The sequence below is a fragment of the Stylophora pistillata genome, chromosome 13 (assembly GCF_964205215.1).
Source record: "Stylophora pistillata chromosome 13, jaStyPist1.2, whole genome shotgun sequence".
Classification (NCBI taxonomy): Eukaryota; Metazoa; Cnidaria; class Anthozoa; order Scleractinia; family Pocilloporidae; genus Stylophora; species Stylophora pistillata.
In genome coordinates this window covers 11,580,651-11,599,796 of record NC_142531.1, presented here as the reverse complement: position 1 = coordinate 11,599,796, position 19,146 = coordinate 11,580,651, and the positions used below count along the sequence as shown (strand labels likewise).

Genomic DNA, 19,146 nt, shown 5'->3' with positions numbered 1-19,146 from the left:
GGTTACGTTGCATTTACAATTAATTCCTTGAACATCATAATATTAATAGAAACCTTTTTGGATAAATGAATCCATATACAGGCCATGGCTAAGGAGTGTACCGAATCAGCAGAAGTTATATCTGGTATTGGCAGTGGCTGAAAAACAATGAAAAATAGTAATTTAAGTTTGCAAAAAGAAATATATGGGATCAGAGGTTAAACATCTAACTTACCAGAACTATTATAATTTATGTTTTCTCAACACAGACTTAAATTCAAGCTTTGATTAAATCAACCAGAGATGGTCATATTTGCAGCTGGTGTACTTACTCAATACCTTAAATAAAGAAGCTCTGTTCCTTCTCATAGATTTCACCCTTATTACGACATATGCATTGTCCCTACTCTGGTGAAAACAAACTTCAAAAATTGAATTCCTGAGCTTCAAACCGATGCCTTTTAGTTTTGGCAAACAGTTGAATATTTTCTGATATTTTCAGTTCCAAATTAGAATGAACATATTTAATGATCTAGCTTTAGATTTAAAAACATGTAAAAGTAAATATTTGGTTGTTTGCAAGATGCTGTTGCTGTAATAGCCTTTTATGCTAAAATTTCAGTTCCACTGGGGCAATATCTGAGCATTTCTTTTAATTTCTTTTTAAGGATACATATGAAATATGAGGTAGTATCGTTATCCACCAAGGATTGTGGTGCAAGTTTAGGATGGCTTTGTATTAAGAGCTAAATGCTAGGACTGGCTTCTACTTTCTCCTTACATTATCACCCTGAATCAAACATAAAGATCACAAAATAAAGGAAATGATCACCAACTAAAGAAGCTCCTGATTTTTCACCAAATTCTCTTTGTGAGCTTCAAGTTGGGAAATGCACAGAGAAAAGTATCGAGAGGTGCTTCAAGTGCGGCAATGACTTTGCACCAATTTCAACAATTTGGCAACCTGTGTTTGGAGGTCATGTGGAAAGCTGTAAAATTTCATCAGTTAGTGCTTATGATCTAATTTAAAGATGTTTTTTTTTGGCTGCTGACTAAAGCTTTACTTTAGGTGACCACTTTATGACTTCTGGTTGCCAAATTATGACTTTGAAATTAGTTGAACTTAAACCACAGATAGCTGTCATTTTCAAAGGACCAAAATTTAAAGAGAATGAGCTAAATAATGTCATAGCAGTATTTGTCTTGCATTTTTACCAACCTGCTTTTCTGGGTAAAGTAAATCAAACAACTTCATCACAGGATGAAAATCACTGAGCTGCAAATGTCAGACAAAAAAACAATTATTTTGATTTAAATGTACAATTATAGAATTGAATGATTATGATTTATAATTAATTGTCAAAAACAATTATTCTGACAGCTCTGAGCAAAAAGGTCTGCTTTGTCAGTATCTATGTAAGTAAAATCTTGAGAGTTATGGGTTGGTTACAATACATCATAGGTAAACTTACAGGATTTTTCTGAATACTCCCAGAAATAAACTGCAACAGAACCCACATCAAGTGGTCCCTTCCTCTTTTAAGGTTTCGTCCACTTAACTGCATATAGAAAGTGAAAAGGAAAATTGACAGATTAAGATAATGATTTTTTAAGAGAAATATCCTGGCAGGATTCCTGGCAGAATATTCTGTCATTGCTCAGATTCTTTATTTTACTTCTCACAAAGTTTAATTGGCTCAATATATTTCCCAAAATTTAACTTCAGTTGATAACCATTAGGTATATGAGACAGCTACTAATGGTCAGTGGTCACTGGTCTGGGAAAAAGATTGGTTTACAAAAAACACTCCCCAAAGATGACTGTTTTCACTTTTCTTTTTCCTATGCTTGGTAACTTGTGGTAGCCATTAAAAGAAGTATACCCCATAAACATTACATTTGTTAGAACTGGAAAAGAAAGGTGGGTAACAGATGGCTTCTCTAAGTTTTGACTTGAATCACAACTTCCCATAGTCTTCTTAGGGTAATTGGTTTATGTACATTCAAAAAAGATAAAAATAATGGATCACTTGATTTTTTTCTATTTTTTTTTTTTTGTGCCTGATTTGAGAAAAACATCTCCAAGTCATTTGTGCATTATTCACTACATTTTCCCTCCCTTATCCATGCTTTAGCACTCCTATAGAAACCTATACCTTGGTGTAAAGGGATAAGACCATGTGTGGGAAACTGGCAAATTGGAAAAGCACAAAGAAAATAAGATGGCTTGACAAATGATGCCACAACAATTGACATCCCGTTTCACTCATGTTGGCTTCATTAGCCTCTGATCTTTCCATTGCTACAACTATCAGGTCAACCAACAGTTCTTCTAATGCCTGACATCGCTGTTTTTGCTGAAAAGGAAAACATCACCTCTCAATGATTGAATTCAAGGCAGACTACATATCAGATACAATGTATATAATTTATGAAGTTCATATATTTTGAACTGCGGTAGTAAATATGTATGATGCACGATCCTCGCATTGTATCTGATTTATCATCACCGGTTTATTACGAATCAACTTAACGGCCTGTTCCCAGTTGGCTTGTTAGCTCAATTGGTAGAGCGCTGCACTAGTATCACAGAGGTCAGTGGTTCAAATCCCGAACAGGCCTGATTTTTTTCAGGTCTGATTTTCACTATTGCATAAATAGCGCTCTCTACTGCGAACATCGTGCATCATACAAACTACATATGTTTCAACCCTATAACTTCTCAAAGTGATTAATATGTAACTCCTCATTGTGATTCCAATATGATATCCTGAAAACAGGTTGTTATGGGTACAGACATGGTAATCAATATCATCAAATTCTCTCATTAAATAATCTACAAAGAAATGTATAGCAGTTCCAGAGAAGACTGCATTGCATCTTGCAATTTGAAGTGTTAAAACTTCTCTTCACTGACTAAACATCTTCATCTGGTTATAAGAACTATTAAATTTAATGCTCAATTCCAGTTGATTGAAAACAGTCTCTTTCTAATAGCTGACCTGTTTATTGAGGCCTAGCATAGTACAGATAACATCACGGGAATATGGCTGCGCAATGACATATTGCAACAGTTTTGTCTGAGGTTCCAACAAATCCTGCAAAATTGAAGTATAGTACTTGAAGTTAAAAAACATCTTAACAAATGACTTGTACTTGTCAAAGAATAAAATGGAGAAACTCAAACAAATTTTTCCTTCTGTTGAAGTTTATCCATCGTGGCAGTAATTTAAAGAGGTCTTGCAAGGCTGTGGTCTAGCAGTGCCCTGTGGCCCCTGTCACCTTACTTTTGCTCTTGGAAAACTCTTTTAAACAAAGCATACGCTGGGCACCCTGGACTTCACAGTTTCAGAGCACTGGGCTCCATTCAATTTTCCTTAGAGTGCAGCCTTGTTATTGTACAATACATGTAAATTGTGACAATTAAAAATTAAAGTCAGTTAACCCTTTTCTTCAATAAGCAAATGTCCCTGAATTACTGAATTTCTTATGAACAATATTTTATTTGAATATAAAAGAACATCACCCTGGCTAGAAATTCATATAATATTAGATACACTTGTTTAGATTATCATGCAGGTGAAACAAAATGATCTTAATCAGCATGTCTTCTGACAAGAATTGCATCTGATGTTTTGAATGTACCTTATCATAGGGCAGAAGTCCTTTTAATGGGAAACTTAGAGTGTTAGGATCTAGTTTCCATACACTAATAGAAGAGCCAGGATGACCAATCACCGGGAGGAGAGATGGGCGGCCTATGTTAAATAGGCACACAAATTAACATCATGCCTACACAATAATTATCAAATGAGTACTTTAAAAAAAAATACAACAAATGTTCTTTCATGATCACTTCACATGTGGTTGTTCTGGACAACACTGTGATTCACCGATCATAAATAAATTTGCAGTAGCCTATGGAGAAAATGAGATGAGACTAGACAGGACCAAAACTTGTCTTTTTCTGCAGACTTGTAAGCAAAACTGATATTCAGCCTCAGCATGTCTGTCTTCTTACAGTCATATCGGACATACTGCAAAGAGCTCCAAACATAAAGAGCTGCTTTAAGCTCTACCCACTTTCCTTTCCCTTTGTTCTTGTAGCATCAGTTTTGTATCACTTAACTCATTAACTCAGATGAGCAACCAGGAATTAGAATCAAGAACTTCTCCTTACAATAACAAATAAATACAGCATCAAGCAGACAAGCAATGAGAATAAAGAAAAATTATGTTCAATTAGGGTATTATTAATTGATCCAATGCCACATTCTTGAATTATCATCAAAAGAACTGTATGGCAGACAGTAAGGAGAATTATTATAATTAAGATCTTGGGAGTGAGAGAGCTAAAGAAATCAAAGTGGGGCCATAGTATCCTATAGAGACCAAATTTATCTTCTGACAATAACTCTTTGATTTAGATTTGGCACATATCTACAAAATTAGCTTGAAGGGCTTTTACTACTTACCTATCACAGACACTGTACGTGCAAGGGGTCTGAATGTCTCAGCAAAATCTGAAAGGAGCTTTGCAATAGCCTACCCCAAAAAAATGCCTTCAAGTCAGTAAAATTAACTTTGCCATAAATTTCCTTTCTTGATCATTTAATAAATAACTTTTTTTTTGTAATACAACTGCTGTTTCAGTCCCTTTGAACCTCAATTAATTACCTCTCTGCTTTTGTTGTCTTGTTCTGCTGAATATTTTGTCTCATGAAAATGAGTCTTGCTACGTAATTGTCATTAGACTATTATGTTTGTTTTACTAAATCTCTCTAATCATTGACTCAATCATTACATCATTTATTTGCTTTCATTTACCTATTCATTTCACTTTGAATGTTGAAAGGGGAATTTTACAAGACCAATGTCAGAATCAGTTAAATTTAATTTTCTTGAATCACTACTTGAAACATACCCAATGAGGCTTCACTTTACCCTCTGGGAAAATTTTGTAGATCTAAAAATAAAGAATTCCTTTTTATTACAATCATGATAATCACTCAGTGCCTGCATTGCACAAACTTTAGCTTAGATACCAAAAATGTTTTGGTATGAAGATTATTAAAAACCTCTGAACTAAAGTTAAAAGAATGGTCACATTGCACCCCTCTAACCACTCTTATTATCAGCATAAACTTGTCCATGAGCCTTATCAGAGCTAGCCTTCAGCCGTATTTCTTTGTACGAAAAAATCATTGTGTTTTACACTCAAGAGGGCAAGCTAATCATTTCAGTAAGATCTCAGTTTTTGTACCTAATACCATTGTAGCAATCCTGGCAATATGCAGGGCAATTGTCACATATAAACCTTTAAAGTCTTCCTCACTAAGACTTGTAACAAATATTTTCTCTTGGAATGAAGACAAGCTGACTCAGGAGATCTGCTTGAAGTTGTCAAACATTTCCTACCATGTTTGCCAGTTATAGGGATTGACTGCCCAATGTCAATAGGTTAATTGACAATTGGGATACACTTTGTTGGGAGGTTGAAAAAAGAAATGTGGAAGTTTAACTCTAATTATAACGATTGTGCTGCACATGGCTTAAAATGATGCTCACAATAAACTCATGTCAGGGACACTGGCTTGTTTTTCAGCTTCTTTCCGTGGGATTTCTAGTAAGCTCTTTTGCTCAGAAAAACATTCAAATCAAACTACTTTGTCAATTTGATCTGAAATTTTCTTACACTACTTTTGCATAGGAGACTGGATATTTAATGACATCCAAAATCAGTATGCTTGAACTAAATGTAACTTTTATTAGTGGTTGAACTTGTTACTTAATGTGCAAAAGAATATGTCTCACCTCATTAATAACAAAATAGGCAGGCAGAAGGCATATATTCCTATCTAAAATATAACGGACAACCTACAAATTTTAAACATAAAAAGTTAAATGCATCACTCATTTTTAGAAAGCTCTTCAAGCTAGCTGGTAAATAATAATTTATCATTAACTTAGGTGACTGTAAAACTAGTTATTTAAGTTCACCTTCACTTTGTCTAAGTCTGATGTTTACTTACAAGGTCATAAAGCCCTTAAGTTGTTAATATACCTTAACACAAGCTTGTATTCGGTCTGTAAATGCAGGATCCGCAGTGGTTGGAATGTTACGAAATAAGTGAAATACCAAACTGAGGATGTCACGACAGCTCTTCAACATGAAAACCAAAAGTATAGCATTTTATTTATTGGTAGTTTTTAGACTTTAATTGATGAGGGTAACTCTGAACAGTAATTACTAGGTAAACTGATAAACTAGTGGCCCTCAGAATAAATGGAAGTCATAATAAACTTATAATGAGTAATGGTCACAATCTTGCGACAAAAATTCAAATGGGATATTATGCTAAGGACATCTGAGAATATATACAACTAATGATAGTAATAGGTTCATTAAAATGTTTTCATTTAAGAATGATTTAAAATGTGTTAAAATTAACTTACATTAGGGCTCAACACTAACAGTAGCCCACTAACCACTGACTAGAAGAAATTCAGTTTTGGCTAGTGGTTTTTTATTTCAATTAGCCAGTTTGGCTGGTAAACAAACTGAAATTGTCGTAACATCTAAGATGTCACTAGCCACTTGGCTACAAAGTTGAAAAGTTAGTGTCGAGCCCTGTTTACATTTGATGATTGCATGTGAGAATTTGATTCTTCAAAACTCAAATTCAGCTTAGTGCACAATTCTTTCTCACCTTATAATCAACCCCACCTACGATTTTCAAAAGAAGCTGGAATGTTTTACACCACATGAGTTCTTTCTGGAAACTGAGGTGAGGAGTCTTGAGGATAGCTTCACACATTAACCTGGACAGATCAATTTTGACAAGTAAAAATACATTCAAGAAAAAAATTAAATACCCCCTATTATTGTTGCTCACCAAATTACAAGAGTCCATCTCAAAATTACCTACATATCTTATTAACCAAGCGCGAGGGCCATACTGGGAGAATATTGGCCCAAGGTCTTGACAGTACAGACCAAGCTCTGCAAGGTCTGTACAAAAAAGACCGAGGGCCAATATTCTTCCAGTATGGTCCCAAGCAAGCTTGGTTAATAAGAGATTTATTATACGACTGAAGTTCAAAGGGACACAAGTGCGGTATCATTCAGGACCATTCGAGACAGTGCCCAGTCCAATACTGAGAGAATATTGACCGGCAATAGAGCATTTTGATTGGTTGATTTTAGTTATTGGCCCTCTGACTGCCCGAGTCATGTAATAACTACCCTTATTCCCAAAGAAAGTCTTGTCATCCACTCTTTCCTATGCAAATGAACTAAATTCACTTGCCAACCAAATTCATTTTCATGCGATGGTTGTGCACTGGGCTTTGCTTTAACTCATTACACCCAAAACATTAGTATGCATATTCTCCATGCATACTGTTCTCTATGTACAAAGTCATTTCTTAAGGTGCTGACAAGGATTGTTTAACAATAAACAACTTGTTTAGTTGGTGATCATTTCCTTTACTCTCATGACCTAAATGTTTGATTTGGGGGTGATATTGTAAGGAGAAATTAGATGCTAGTCACACTAAGGGGGTCAAAAGGGTTAAAATCAAGAGATTCAATTTCCTCAAAAATGAGCCATCACCTGTTTGTGCTTGCAGTGATTGTTTGAACCTACCAGTAGAGAATAGAGACTTGCAGTAAAATGACCACATAACCCCCAGAATTATGTTTGGAAAGGAAATGCAATAGTAGACAAAACATACAATGGGAGATTCGCTGTAACCCATTACGATGACTTACATCTACTTTCTGCTTACAATGTCACCCCTGCAAAAAACATAGGGTCATGAGAATAAAGGAAACAAATTCTCCTTGTCAGCACCTGAGGAAATGTATAGAGAACAGTAGAAAGAATATGCATACTGATGTCAGGGTGTAAAGGCCAAAAAAAAAATTAGGGTAAAGCACAATGTAAAAAGATCACCAGAGTCCAGTTGTTCAAAGAGTGCATTATGCCATCCCACAGATTAAGTTGATTTTAATTTATTCCATTTTCACTGCAAATATATCATCAAATGATAATGATAATAAAAATAATAATAATAATGATAATATTAATGATAATAATAGCATTAATAATTACATTATTACAATAAATAAAAATCTTAGTCCATAAGAAAGCTGTGGGATAGAATAGAAGATAGAATAGAACCATGCGTGCTAGTCAACCTATCAACCCATTATAAATGGACTAACTTAATTTCCAGCAGACAAGAATTAACAAAAGACACTGCACTATCCACCACAAAAAGATTTATCCTGTGGGTAATGTTATCTATCTTTCTAACTACCTGGGCCAGATCTACAACAAGCAAACCATTTCTAACTGGCTATCTAGAGCAACATAAAATGGATACAGTTGGTAAACTAATTTATAGAAAGTCTTTTTTAGCACTGACTAATTGTGTTTGACAAAGAACACATTCATAATGCAGTCGAAATCTACATTTTTGGATTATGTATTCATGGACACCAATTTGGCCCCCCTAAGAATTATTCAGGGGTGAAAAATTATTCAGGGGCGAATGACGTCATTCCATGTGCTTTGTTTCTAGCGGGTGTTGAGTTTCACATTTTGCCTTGCATGTTGGTGTGCTTGCTTGTCCCAAATGGTCAAATGCATCTCCCTAATCTCTGATTATTACTAATAAAAGTATTATTAGAATGAATAGAGAATAATAATAATAATATCAATTTCTATAGTGCATTTCCATGCAATGTTCTAATGCGCTTTGAATGATTTTGGTTATAATACCTAGCAGGAACCAATGAACTTTCAACTAAACTTCCAAGTAAACCAAAGGCAATATCAATCCTTCTTGGGTTGTGTTCATTGTAAATGAATGAAACAAAGTCAAGGAGAAGTTGTTCCCTAGCATCCTGGAATTAAAAACAAAGTTTGAAAAACTATTGTTAAAAAAAGCAAAAAAGTGTGAATGTATAAAAGATTACAAATTACAACAAAATGACTGAATAAATGTTTCAAGCAATCAGCTTGAAAGTGTAGCAGCTAGAGTTATGACCTAAAATTTAAACTAGGGCAGTAATGTGCCATAATCACTACAACCTAAAAGAACTTTTTTCTTACATCGAATTAAACTCTTAATTAATTTAGTTCTATTTATTACAAAGGAATCTGAAAATGGTTATCTAAAATGCTACTTGAGAATCTGCACAAAATATGCTAATCACCAAGGGTTCAAGCTACCTACAATAACCTAAGAATTACAAATTACAAAACTGAGTCATAAAGTTATGCCAAGAGATGTGGGCACAACTTTTAAACACATTTAATACCCAAGGTTTGAAATACCGATACTCTACTGGAAAGAAATTGCAATTTCATGGACAGTAATTTGAATGTCTGCTGTCCTCTCCCTCTAACCCACAGGATGTGTACCCCAGGGTTAGGGGGAGAGGACAGCTGACATTCAGACTATGGACAGGTAAACTGTGTATATGTATGAGTAAATAATTTACCACAAGAACACCAGCCCAGAAAAGTTTAAAATCCCTTTGGAAAATCTCCTTGATATCTCGATCTTCATCCTCTTCATTGTGGACTATCATTCTTTGGAAAAAAAAATTAAGTTCATGAAGGCTTCACCACATGCAAAAAGTCAGTAAAACTGAGAATAACATGTTGGGAATATTTACATTCATGTCAATACTATAATAAACAATTTATACCCGCAAAATGCAGTTTCCATTGCCTCAACTCCCTATAGATTAAAATAATGAATAAATATTACTATTTAATAATGATCAATATCATAAATTTTAGAATCACTTATCAGGTAGAAGTTATCATGATCTAACACCAAAATCTCGTGATTAATTGACAAGAAATGTGTACCAGCAAGAGGGAAGAATTAAAAATAAGATCTTGGGAGTCAAAGAATTTGTGATATAAGGCTGGGCAAACTGGATCTAAATATATACACACACAACTGTAGTCACGATAGTTTAAACGGAGTGTGTATGCTCTAGATTTCCCATCCTTTGAACATTTCAAGATTTTAAGGTTTGGCCAGTAAACTGCTCTGCATTTCGGTTTGATAACTACACTGTTTTAGCCACAATTTGAAAATTTGATCAGGAATTTGATACAAAAAAATTATTTCACTTTCTACAAAGTAAAACTGAAAGATCGGAGTACAAATGAATTGAAAATAAAAACAGCCCAGTGACGAGTTACATTTTAAATAGTAATAGAATTTAGCGGTTTTTGTTTGTTATATTGTCGCGTGCATTGCCTAGCCCCAGATGTTTACGGAGCTTTTGTTAGTGCGGAAGTAATAAATAGCTCGCCTGAACCATCCAAAGTGAATACGGATCTAAATGTGTATTGTCCACGTGGTCAAATTCACATAGGTAGAATAACGTATTTACCAGTGCATCCTCTAGTATATGAATGAGTTTAGCCTTGTGATTCTCCATGATCTTGTAAATATTTGAATGTTTCCACTTCGCTTTTTCACCCCGCCATGTTTAAAACTAATGTGGTCACCAGAGCCGCGCGGTTCGACGGAGACACCTCATCTTGCGTACTTGACACTAAGATTGGTCAAACTACAACAACATGGCGACTGGCAGAAAACGTGGGTAAGTGGTGTGCGTGTCTTTGTATCAGTTTACAAAGCATTGTAAGCCTTAATGTAGAGTAACGAGACATTTGATGATTTTACAGACTAAAACTTCACTCAATAATTGAAAAGCTCTCCGAACAGTGCGAAAGAAAGAGTCCAGCGCGTGTAAGTAGTATCACACTCTTTGTCAGTTATTGTCACTAAACTAAAAGTCAGCTTACTCTATCACTTTCTTTACACTCGCACTAGAACCGTGGATGAAACAAAGAAATGTCTTAAATTTTTGAGGCTGTGTTCTCATTAGATAACCTTTCCTGAAATGGTGTGTTCAACGTGCAAAGATTGAATTACGGAAAGCGAAAGTTCAGTTTCAAAGACGATTCCTGCTTGCACTCGCGGGAACGCCTCCAAAATTATTCATTAATGATAGTAAGGACTTTTGTGCTGTGGCTTAGCGTTGTGTTTTGCTAGATTTTAGCTCAAAATTTCTTAATTTCTAGTTTTTCTGGTTTCAAATTCTTTATCTTCGTTTAACGCAAGGGAAAATGAAACATAAATTTGTTTACAGAATCTATAAGCTAGGAAGTGTTGAAAAGTGAAACTTCCAAAATGACGTTTTCAAGAGATCTTGAGAATTAACCCTTTCACTCCCAAGCGTGACCAAGACAGAATTTCTCCTTACAATATCGATACAATATCAAGCAGACAAGTGTTGAGAATAAAGGGTGTTTTAGTTGATCCAATACCAAATTCTCCAAATTCACATGATAAGAATTGTATGGCAGATAGTTAAGAGAATTCCTAAGAAGGTCTTGGGAGTGGAAGGGTTAACAATTACTCTTCAAGCTGGATTCAATGTCTAAACAGTCGACCTTTAAACAGGCAAATGTTTTGAGCACAAGCTTGTTTTGTAAATCTTTCTTTTAAAATAAAATTTTCTCATTATTTTAAGGATCCCAAATGATGACTTGTTGCTTTTAGACCAAACTTGTGAAATCATTTTAGGGATGATATTTAATATCATATGAACTATTTTTTAAATAAATCACTTATGTATGAAACAGTCGTCACCAATACCAAGGTTTGCTTTAGGGGTGGAAAAAAAATGGAAATGGTTTGTTTTTGGAAAATTTAGGTGAATGAAAATGTTCTGGAAAAAGATGTTTCCTTTCAGTTTTTATCGTCTTTTCTCATTTCCAATTGTCTTGGCTACCTGCAATCTTTTAGGTTCATTATTTAGTTTCTTGTGATCATAAAAGAATTTAGTCTACAAGGAAAATATGTTTTTGTACCTTCACTTGTCACTCTTGTTGAAAGAAAAATAGTAAGGAAGAAAATTGACAAGTAAAGTGATATTTTTGTTGGTGGGTTGAAACAGTAAGCACTTCTGTCTCTATGAGAAATTTTCTTTCACTACAATACACAGAAAGAAAATTCCAAGCTCTCATTATTAGAAGAGTCTTGTTCACATTGAACTGATTACGCCATGCAACATGTCATCCTTGCAAGCCTCATCTAGATAGCTGGAAGGTTGTATCATTGCCTGACCCTGTTTAAAATGGGTCAACTAAAAGTTTTTCAATCCTACATAATAAACTTCTTTGTTAATTAATAATTTATTTTTTGATCTATGGCCAATTTTAGGATGAAGAAAGTGAAGATATCCACATGAATTCAAAAGTTCTCAATATAGAAAGGTACAGGGTATTAAAAAGTGGTATCCTTTAGTTAATCTTAGACTATCTTGAGCCTAGTGAGTAACAAATGCATATATAGCTTATCCAAGCTGAACCAACAAGAGTTGTGAAGCACAAAGCAGATACCCATGCTCATGTTGGTGTACGAGCACTCCTCTTGGTTGGTTGAAATCACTGAGTGCCTTAATGTTGGTTTCTCTAGCATTGTAGTGATATCCACCCTAAGCTTCCAAATAGAAAGAGGTATTCACTGTAGTTTAAGTTTAATGCGGCTTACACAATAACTGTAGTCAAGACCAAGGGTACAGTTTTTCCCTTACAGATTGACTTAAGCCATTAAATAGCATAATTTATTTATCTTTTTTCTGCTAATTCACTCTTTTTCCTCTTTGCTGCAAATGGCATGAAAAAAATTCTGGACCACTATTAGTAATGTGAAAAGCTTGCCTGGTTAAGAGCAAGTCATTACCTAATTAGATTCAAGGATTTGAGATTCAAGACAGCTGAGATTTTTCATAAAAATGATACTGTGTTATTTCTTTACCTGAATAGAAAGCAAAGAAAGAGAAATGGAGTCAAAAGAGTTTACAAAGAAGTGTTGTGCAGATCAGATTCTGAAGATCTGTCTTCAGATGATGTTACTGGTGCAGTTAGTGACAATGACAGCAACCTTGTTCAGGAGTTAGGATTGAAATCAGCTGAAAGCTTAACAACAAGAAGAGTGACTTCTTATCCAAGAGCAGCAAAAAGAACTGCATGGAGAAAACAGCTAATTCAGAAATATCAAATGCCTGATACAAGATCTTTGAACATTAAGGATAAGAAGAAAAATAAAAAAATAAATAAGGAATCAAAAGAAAATATATCAAAAGTTGTCAATGGTAGCAGTGGTGAGAAAGACTTGGCTATTGATGTAGCATCATTTGTTTATCATAGCCCAGTAGTAGATGATATAGATCAAGTTTCTGAAACACATTCATGTCCTTTCTGCTCTGTGTTGTGCAAGAAGAAGCAAGATATTACTCAGCACATCAAAGAGTGTCATAATTCTGGTGAGATTTGTCATTGGTTACTCCTAATTGTAAGAAATATACAACTTTTTTTAGAGACATGTTTCGGCATGCTTATGCCATTTTCAATCAATGAGTAACTGAACATGAGTAATTATATAACAGACAAGTAGATGAATAAAATATTTACAGTATGATGTTATACAAAAGCGGGTACTAATTACAGCGTAACAACAAACATAATTAGCACCCGCTTTTGTATTACATCATACTGTAACTATTTTATTCATCTACTTGTCTGTTATATAATTACTCACATTCAGTTACTCATTGATTGAAAATGGCATAAGCATGCCAAAACATCTTAAAAAAAGTTGTATATTTCTTACAATATTTATTCTACTTGCTACTACTATGACCTTATTCCTAATTGTGGTGAAAAAAAATTAATTTATGATGTAAAAGATTTGTTTATCACTGATGGTTGTATCTAGATAAATTGACAATTCATAATTAAGTAAGTGACCATAAAGAGTTCCCATCAAAAATTTTTAAATTATTATTGTTGATCATTGTAAGTTGCATGTTAAAGAAAAAAACCAAGAACTTACAAATGTATTAATTTAACAAAGCCCCATCTAAAGTTTTACAAAACAATATATGGTGCTTTGTAAGGCATAGTTAACATCCTGCAACAAAAGCTCACAGAGGTTTGGTTTCTTCCCCATCAGAATGTGCAGTTGTGGATCACGGTGAAGAAGATGAAGAGACGTTTTCTTCAGATTCCGAAGAACCTCTGGATAATGACAGTGATGAAGACTTCACACCTTACATGGAAACAGCACCAAAAAGGAAGAATAAACAAGTTGTCAAAAGACAAATATGTCCAAACAAAAAGGTGAGAAAATTTTATTTGAGAAATTGCCCAGTATGAGACTTGAAGGCTCTCTCTCTCTCTCTCTCTCTCTCTCTCTCTCTCTCTCTCTCTCTCTCTCTCTCTCTCTCTCTCTCTCTCTCTCTCTCTCTCTCTCTCTCTCTCTCTCTCTCTCTCTCTCTCTCTCTCTCTCTCTCTCTCTCTCTCTCTCTCTCTCTCTCTCTCTCTCTCTCTCTCTCTCTCTCTCTCTCTCTCTCTCTCTCTCTCTCTCTCTCTCTCTCTCTCTCTCTCTCTCTCTCTCTCTCTCTCTCTCTCTCTCTCTCTCTCTCTCTCTCTCTCTCTCTCTCTCTCTCTCTCTCTCTCTCTCTCTCTCTCTCTCTCTCTCTCTCTCTCTCTCTCTCTCTCTCTCTCAAAAAAATTCTTGTATTATTCACTTGCATGTATTATTTTCCTGGTTTTTTTTTTTTTTTTTTTATTGATTCTAAAATAAAAACTCCTTTACACATAAAATTAACTTTTTTATTACCAAAAGTGAGTACTGGGTAACATGTTACAGTGGAACCTCAATTTAACGAAGTGCCAAGGGACTAGGGAAATTGGTTCGTTATATGGGAGGGTTCATTATATCGAGGTTCTGTGGCATACATTTTACGGTAACTTTAGTCAAGCTGAAACTGAAGTATCGTTTATTATACCGAAGACTTCGTTATACAGAAGTTCATTAAATCAAGGTTCCACTGTACTTTACCTTATGGCAAACTGGTAATGACAATACTCAGACTTCTCAGGAAGAAGTTGTTATCTTGATTCAACAACAAAAATCTTGTAACTGATTTACAAGCAAATGTGTAGCCACTAGAAGGGACAATTAACAAACAGATCTTGGGAGTTGAAGTGTTGATTTGTATTTACTTTATTTTACTCAATTCAGACATGTTCAGAAGAATCAGAAAATGAACTTTGCATTGATGTCAACAGCGTAATGAACACAGACCCCAGTGTCAATGACATTGACAGCCTTACAACTTGCAGACCTGAGGTTACAAAACGAGGTTTGCAAACTTCCTACTCTTAAACTTTACTGTAGCTTTTCTTTCAAAAAACACTTTTTTGCAACGATTGACCACATCCACTAAAGTGCAGAATGATTGTGTTTTGTGTCCCGTCTGATCAAGTTCTGGCAGAGGTAAAGGATCAATTTGTATATCTGAGCAACTGTGCACCCACCCCTCCCTTAACCCAAAATTAACTCTAACTTGTTGTCGGTTGACTGTTAGGGTTTAGGGAGGGGTGGGTGGGTAGTTACTCAGATACAGACATTGATCCAAAGTATACATGAGTTTGGTGACAATGTGTGTTTCCTTCTAAATATTTATTTCATCTATGAAACTTTTTTTATTCTTTATTTGTATCTTCAGACAGCAAAGATGACCCGCCAAAAGTCTGCTGTGGTTGTCAGGCTTGTGGAATGCGATTTTATCAATGGTGTGAGTTAAGAGCACACTTTGATGCAAAGCCAGGTATTTAAGCTATGTAAGAACTCCAGTGCAAGGCAAGACTGATCCTTGTCAGTAACAAAGACACAATGAAGTGGTTCTTACCTGGAACTTGAGTGACACAATTGTTGTTATGATTTTTTGGTAATAACTAACTTAAAGGAAAGTAGTTGTAGCAAATTTGTTAGAAAACATGTGATATACTGATGTACTAACTAGAATTTTAGGGAATGATGTAGAACCTACAACAAAACTGCCAAAGTATTCATATTAATTTTCGTTAACCCTTTAGCCTCCAAGAGTGACTGGTATCTACCGATAATTTCTCCCAACAATATCACCCCTGAAACCATACATTAAGGTCACAAGAATAAAGGAAAGGATCTCAAACTAAAGAAGCTCTTGATTGTTCAACAAATTCTCCTTGTCAGCACCTTGGGAAAGGTATAGAGAACAGTATGGAGAATAGGTATACTGATGTTATGGTGTAAAGGGTTAAATTTTCATGTTGGCCATCCTTTTTGGAACATGTCAAATTTTCCCTCTATCCAATTCTTGTGACACTGCAGCTTTCTATCTGTACAGACTGTCGGAAATTCTATCAGTGTGACCAGTGTGAGCAGATTTGTGTAACAACAAGCTTCCTTAAGAAGCACAAGAAACTTCACGCTGACGAGCGACCTCACAAGTGTGAAGTGTGCGATGCAACTTTCAAAGACAAGGCCTATCTCAAGCGCCATGGAGTCAAACATAGTGGAGCCAAGGACTTTAAATGTGATGTTTGTGACAAACTTTTTTCTCATCAACGTAAGTGTGCATTTGTTGCTGCTATCTTAAACCAGCCGTCTGACTCCCAAGATCTGATTGTTAATTCTCCCCTTTGACTGTTACATCATCTCCTTGTGAGTTAGTTATGAGGGTTTGGAGTTAGATCAAGATGACAACTTCTACCTGACAATTTTAAATATTCTCAATTCCTATTTCCTGGATAATGTAATGGATATTATAGGGAATACTTACCTGTGAATCACCTCAGGGAGTTCAAGGGTTACTAATCGCAGTCAAGAATTACAGCAGCAGACACGTAGACTTAAGGTCTCCCTTGACGTACAAAACTCGCGCAAAGTTTTTGGGCAATTTCATGGTGTGTAACTAGTTTTTTACTTTGTGGGTCTATTTTAGGAACCCTGAAGGAACACAGACGACGACACACTGGTGAGAAGCCATATAAGTGTAAATACTGCGACGCGATGTTCTTTAATTCTTCAAGTCTAACGACCCACATTACTAAACACACTGGCATCCTCCCTTACAAGTGCCAAGCATGTGGCAAGCTGTTTGCCAAGTCATATGGACTCAAGATGCACTCTCTTTCACACTCAAACGAAAAGCCATTCGTCTGTGAGGTAATGACTTAAGCTGTGTTTGCTTTTCATAAGTTAATTTCTTCTCTCCTTTTTTTCCCCTTATTCTTTTGGTTTTAATTTTTTAATTGAAGAGATCAGGGAATGCCACTTAAAATACTTGTAACATTGCAGAGCCCATATAGCAATTTTCAATTTAGTGTCAAAGAACCAAAACAATCCCAGCAACTAATCAGAACTTCGTTTACGTATCACTGACCAATGAGAACTTAAGGTAAAAACAAGGAAATTCCTTGAAGCGTGGCAAAATGCGAATAGCAAGGTTGCTATTGTTTATAGTTTGGCATCTGATGGTTTGAGCGGATGGGGTGAGTTTTCTGGACCTATCACAAAGCAAAGTGAAGGAAAACCAAGGCATATGGAGAAGTTGTGTTCAAGCATCCTAGGTGACGGTGAACTGGCAGTTTTGTATTACAACACAAAGATTAAGCCAACTTCAAGGACCTCAATTATAGACACTAAGGAGTATTTGTTGTTGTTAGTTCTGACAGTTTTGTAGCTCCAATTTTTTTCTTTTTTTTCATTTTGAATATGATTTTTATTCACAAATACTTAATGAAAACCAAAAATCACTGTCTTTTTTTTCTGCTTTTACTAATACATATTCTCATCTTAGGTCTGTGGCAAAGGTTTCAAGCGTCCAGATCACTTTAAGCAACATAAAGTCATTCATTCTGAGAATAAACCTTTCAAATGTGATACATGCCAAAAGACATTCAACCAAAGAGTGTGCCTCAGAAAGCACCTTCCTTGTAGAGAACATGAGAAACAACAGAAAAAGCTGCAGAATTCGCAAGCGAAAGGGAATAAAACGAAAAAGAAAAATAAACGAGCTAGAAAGCCTTCCAGAAAGAAGGATGAAAAACCAGGTGACTCCAGAGTAACTTCACAGGACTCCACCAGTCACACAGTAAACGATACAGCCAATGATTCTTGTGACGTTTCAAACGATTTCATCTTGTCACCCATGGATGCGAATGAGACTTCCCTTTTAGACAGTTGCTATTCTCCACCGTCATTCGTCCGGCCTGCAGCCAAGTTACTTGATAATGAATATTATCCTAGTCAACATGAAACCCATCCAGATTTTCAGCCGCAAGACCGAAGTTTTTCAACACAGCACTTCACCGACCGAGCTCAAACAAGTTTACTCCCAGCATCGTTCGTTCCAACCATGTTCAGTTTGGAGGAACCTCTAACACTTGATACACTTCCTCCACTTCCTACCCAACATACGCATGCGTTACCCGAAAGACCACCGAGTCATGAAAATGCAACTGACTTGAGTCCAGTATTGCTAAGTAGCGCGATGGAGCCAGAGAACTTGAGTTCCATTGTTGGGGAGACAAACTCGTTGTTTGCCCAAGATTAAGCGGACCAATGCAAGCGTCTGAGCAACTGTGCACCCACCCCTCCCCTAGCCAACAACAGTCAACTGATAGCAAGTTAAGGTTAATGTTGGGTTAGGTGAGGGGTGGTGCACTGTTGCTCAGCATTGAAATTGATCTGATTCAGCTCATAACATTTCATCAATTCTCCCCAAATGAAGGTTACACGGTTTCGTTAGTTTAAAATTCTATTTAATCTGAATGATCCAAAATTGAGGTAACACTAAGGTTCCTGTTATATTTAATTATTTAATTGATTTATACAAGGGAGATGATTAGTATTGACATTCGTAAATTGCATACGTTTCAGTAGTAATCAGATCGGTGTGAACACTTTGTTCGAAATAAATCACCATTGAGTTTTTTTTATTTTATTTATTTTAATGCAAGTGAGCGGTCTTTTTACTTGTAGTGTTAACTATCCGTTGATGGTTTTATTATTGTTATAATTATTATTATTACTATTTCTTAAATACTTCCCTTCTACTGCACTACTGTGATGTGCAGACGTTCTCAAATCGTCGTGATGGAAGACCGCTAGAGCTTATTTCACCTTCAATATGTCCCTTTTTTATTCTTCACTTGTCTGAACCGTTTTCTGGTCATTTGACCTTAGGTACTGTAGAAACCAACTTGGTTAGCGTTCCAAAAACGG

At 35.6% G+C, this 19,146-nt stretch overlaps 2 protein-coding genes across 3 annotated transcripts in view; one reads left to right on the top strand and one right to left on the bottom strand.

Moving 5' to 3' along the window:
• Window positions 1–10,528, bottom strand: part of LOC111322114 (mediator of RNA polymerase II transcription subunit 23) — a 33,845-nt gene extending 23,317 nt beyond the window's left edge. The window contains exons 1-15 of the mRNA XM_022925174.2: window positions 10,406–10,528; window positions 9,704–9,735; window positions 9,494–9,584; window positions 8,769–8,893; window positions 6,690–6,801; window positions 6,044–6,142; window positions 5,794–5,856; window positions 4,904–4,945; window positions 4,455–4,524; window positions 3,625–3,737; window positions 2,982–3,077; window positions 2,136–2,336; window positions 1,452–1,538; window positions 1,199–1,255; window positions 54–137 (exon numbers count right to left, since the gene is read on the bottom strand). Coding sequence (XP_022780909.1) covers window positions 54–137; window positions 1,199–1,255; window positions 1,452–1,538; window positions 2,136–2,336; window positions 2,982–3,077; window positions 3,625–3,737; window positions 4,455–4,524; window positions 4,904–4,945; window positions 5,794–5,856; window positions 6,044–6,142; window positions 6,690–6,801; window positions 8,769–8,893; window positions 9,494–9,584; window positions 9,704–9,735; window positions 10,406–10,453 — 1,320 coding nt within the window. The 5' untranslated portion in view covers window positions 10,454–10,528. The remainder of the gene's footprint in view (window positions 1–53; window positions 138–1,198; window positions 1,256–1,451; window positions 1,539–2,135; window positions 2,337–2,981; window positions 3,078–3,624; window positions 3,738–4,454; window positions 4,525–4,903; window positions 4,946–5,793; window positions 5,857–6,043; window positions 6,143–6,689; window positions 6,802–8,768; window positions 8,894–9,493; window positions 9,585–9,703; window positions 9,736–10,405) is intronic.
• LOC111322137 (uncharacterized) lies at window positions 10,514–18,865 on the top strand. 2 transcript variants are annotated; one of them, XM_022925194.2, is made up of 10 exons: window positions 10,555–10,618; window positions 10,704–10,767; window positions 12,247–12,299; window positions 12,852–13,351; window positions 14,041–14,207; window positions 15,115–15,235; window positions 15,602–15,703; window positions 16,265–16,486; window positions 16,862–17,085; window positions 17,720–18,865. In XM_022925194.2, exons 1-10 carry the CDS (start codon window positions 10,596–10,598, stop codon window positions 18,473–18,475), a joined length of 2,232 nt encoding a protein of 743 aa, XP_022780929.2. In that variant the 5' UTR covers window positions 10,555–10,595; the 3' UTR covers window positions 18,476–18,865. The 2 variants fall into 2 exon arrangements, with proteins under 2 accessions (XP_088599887.1, XP_022780929.2); XM_088743761.1 differs by lacking the exon at window positions 10,704–10,767 and having other exon boundaries at window positions 10,514–10,618.
• The last annotated feature ends 281 nt before the right edge of the window (window positions 18,866–19,146 follow it).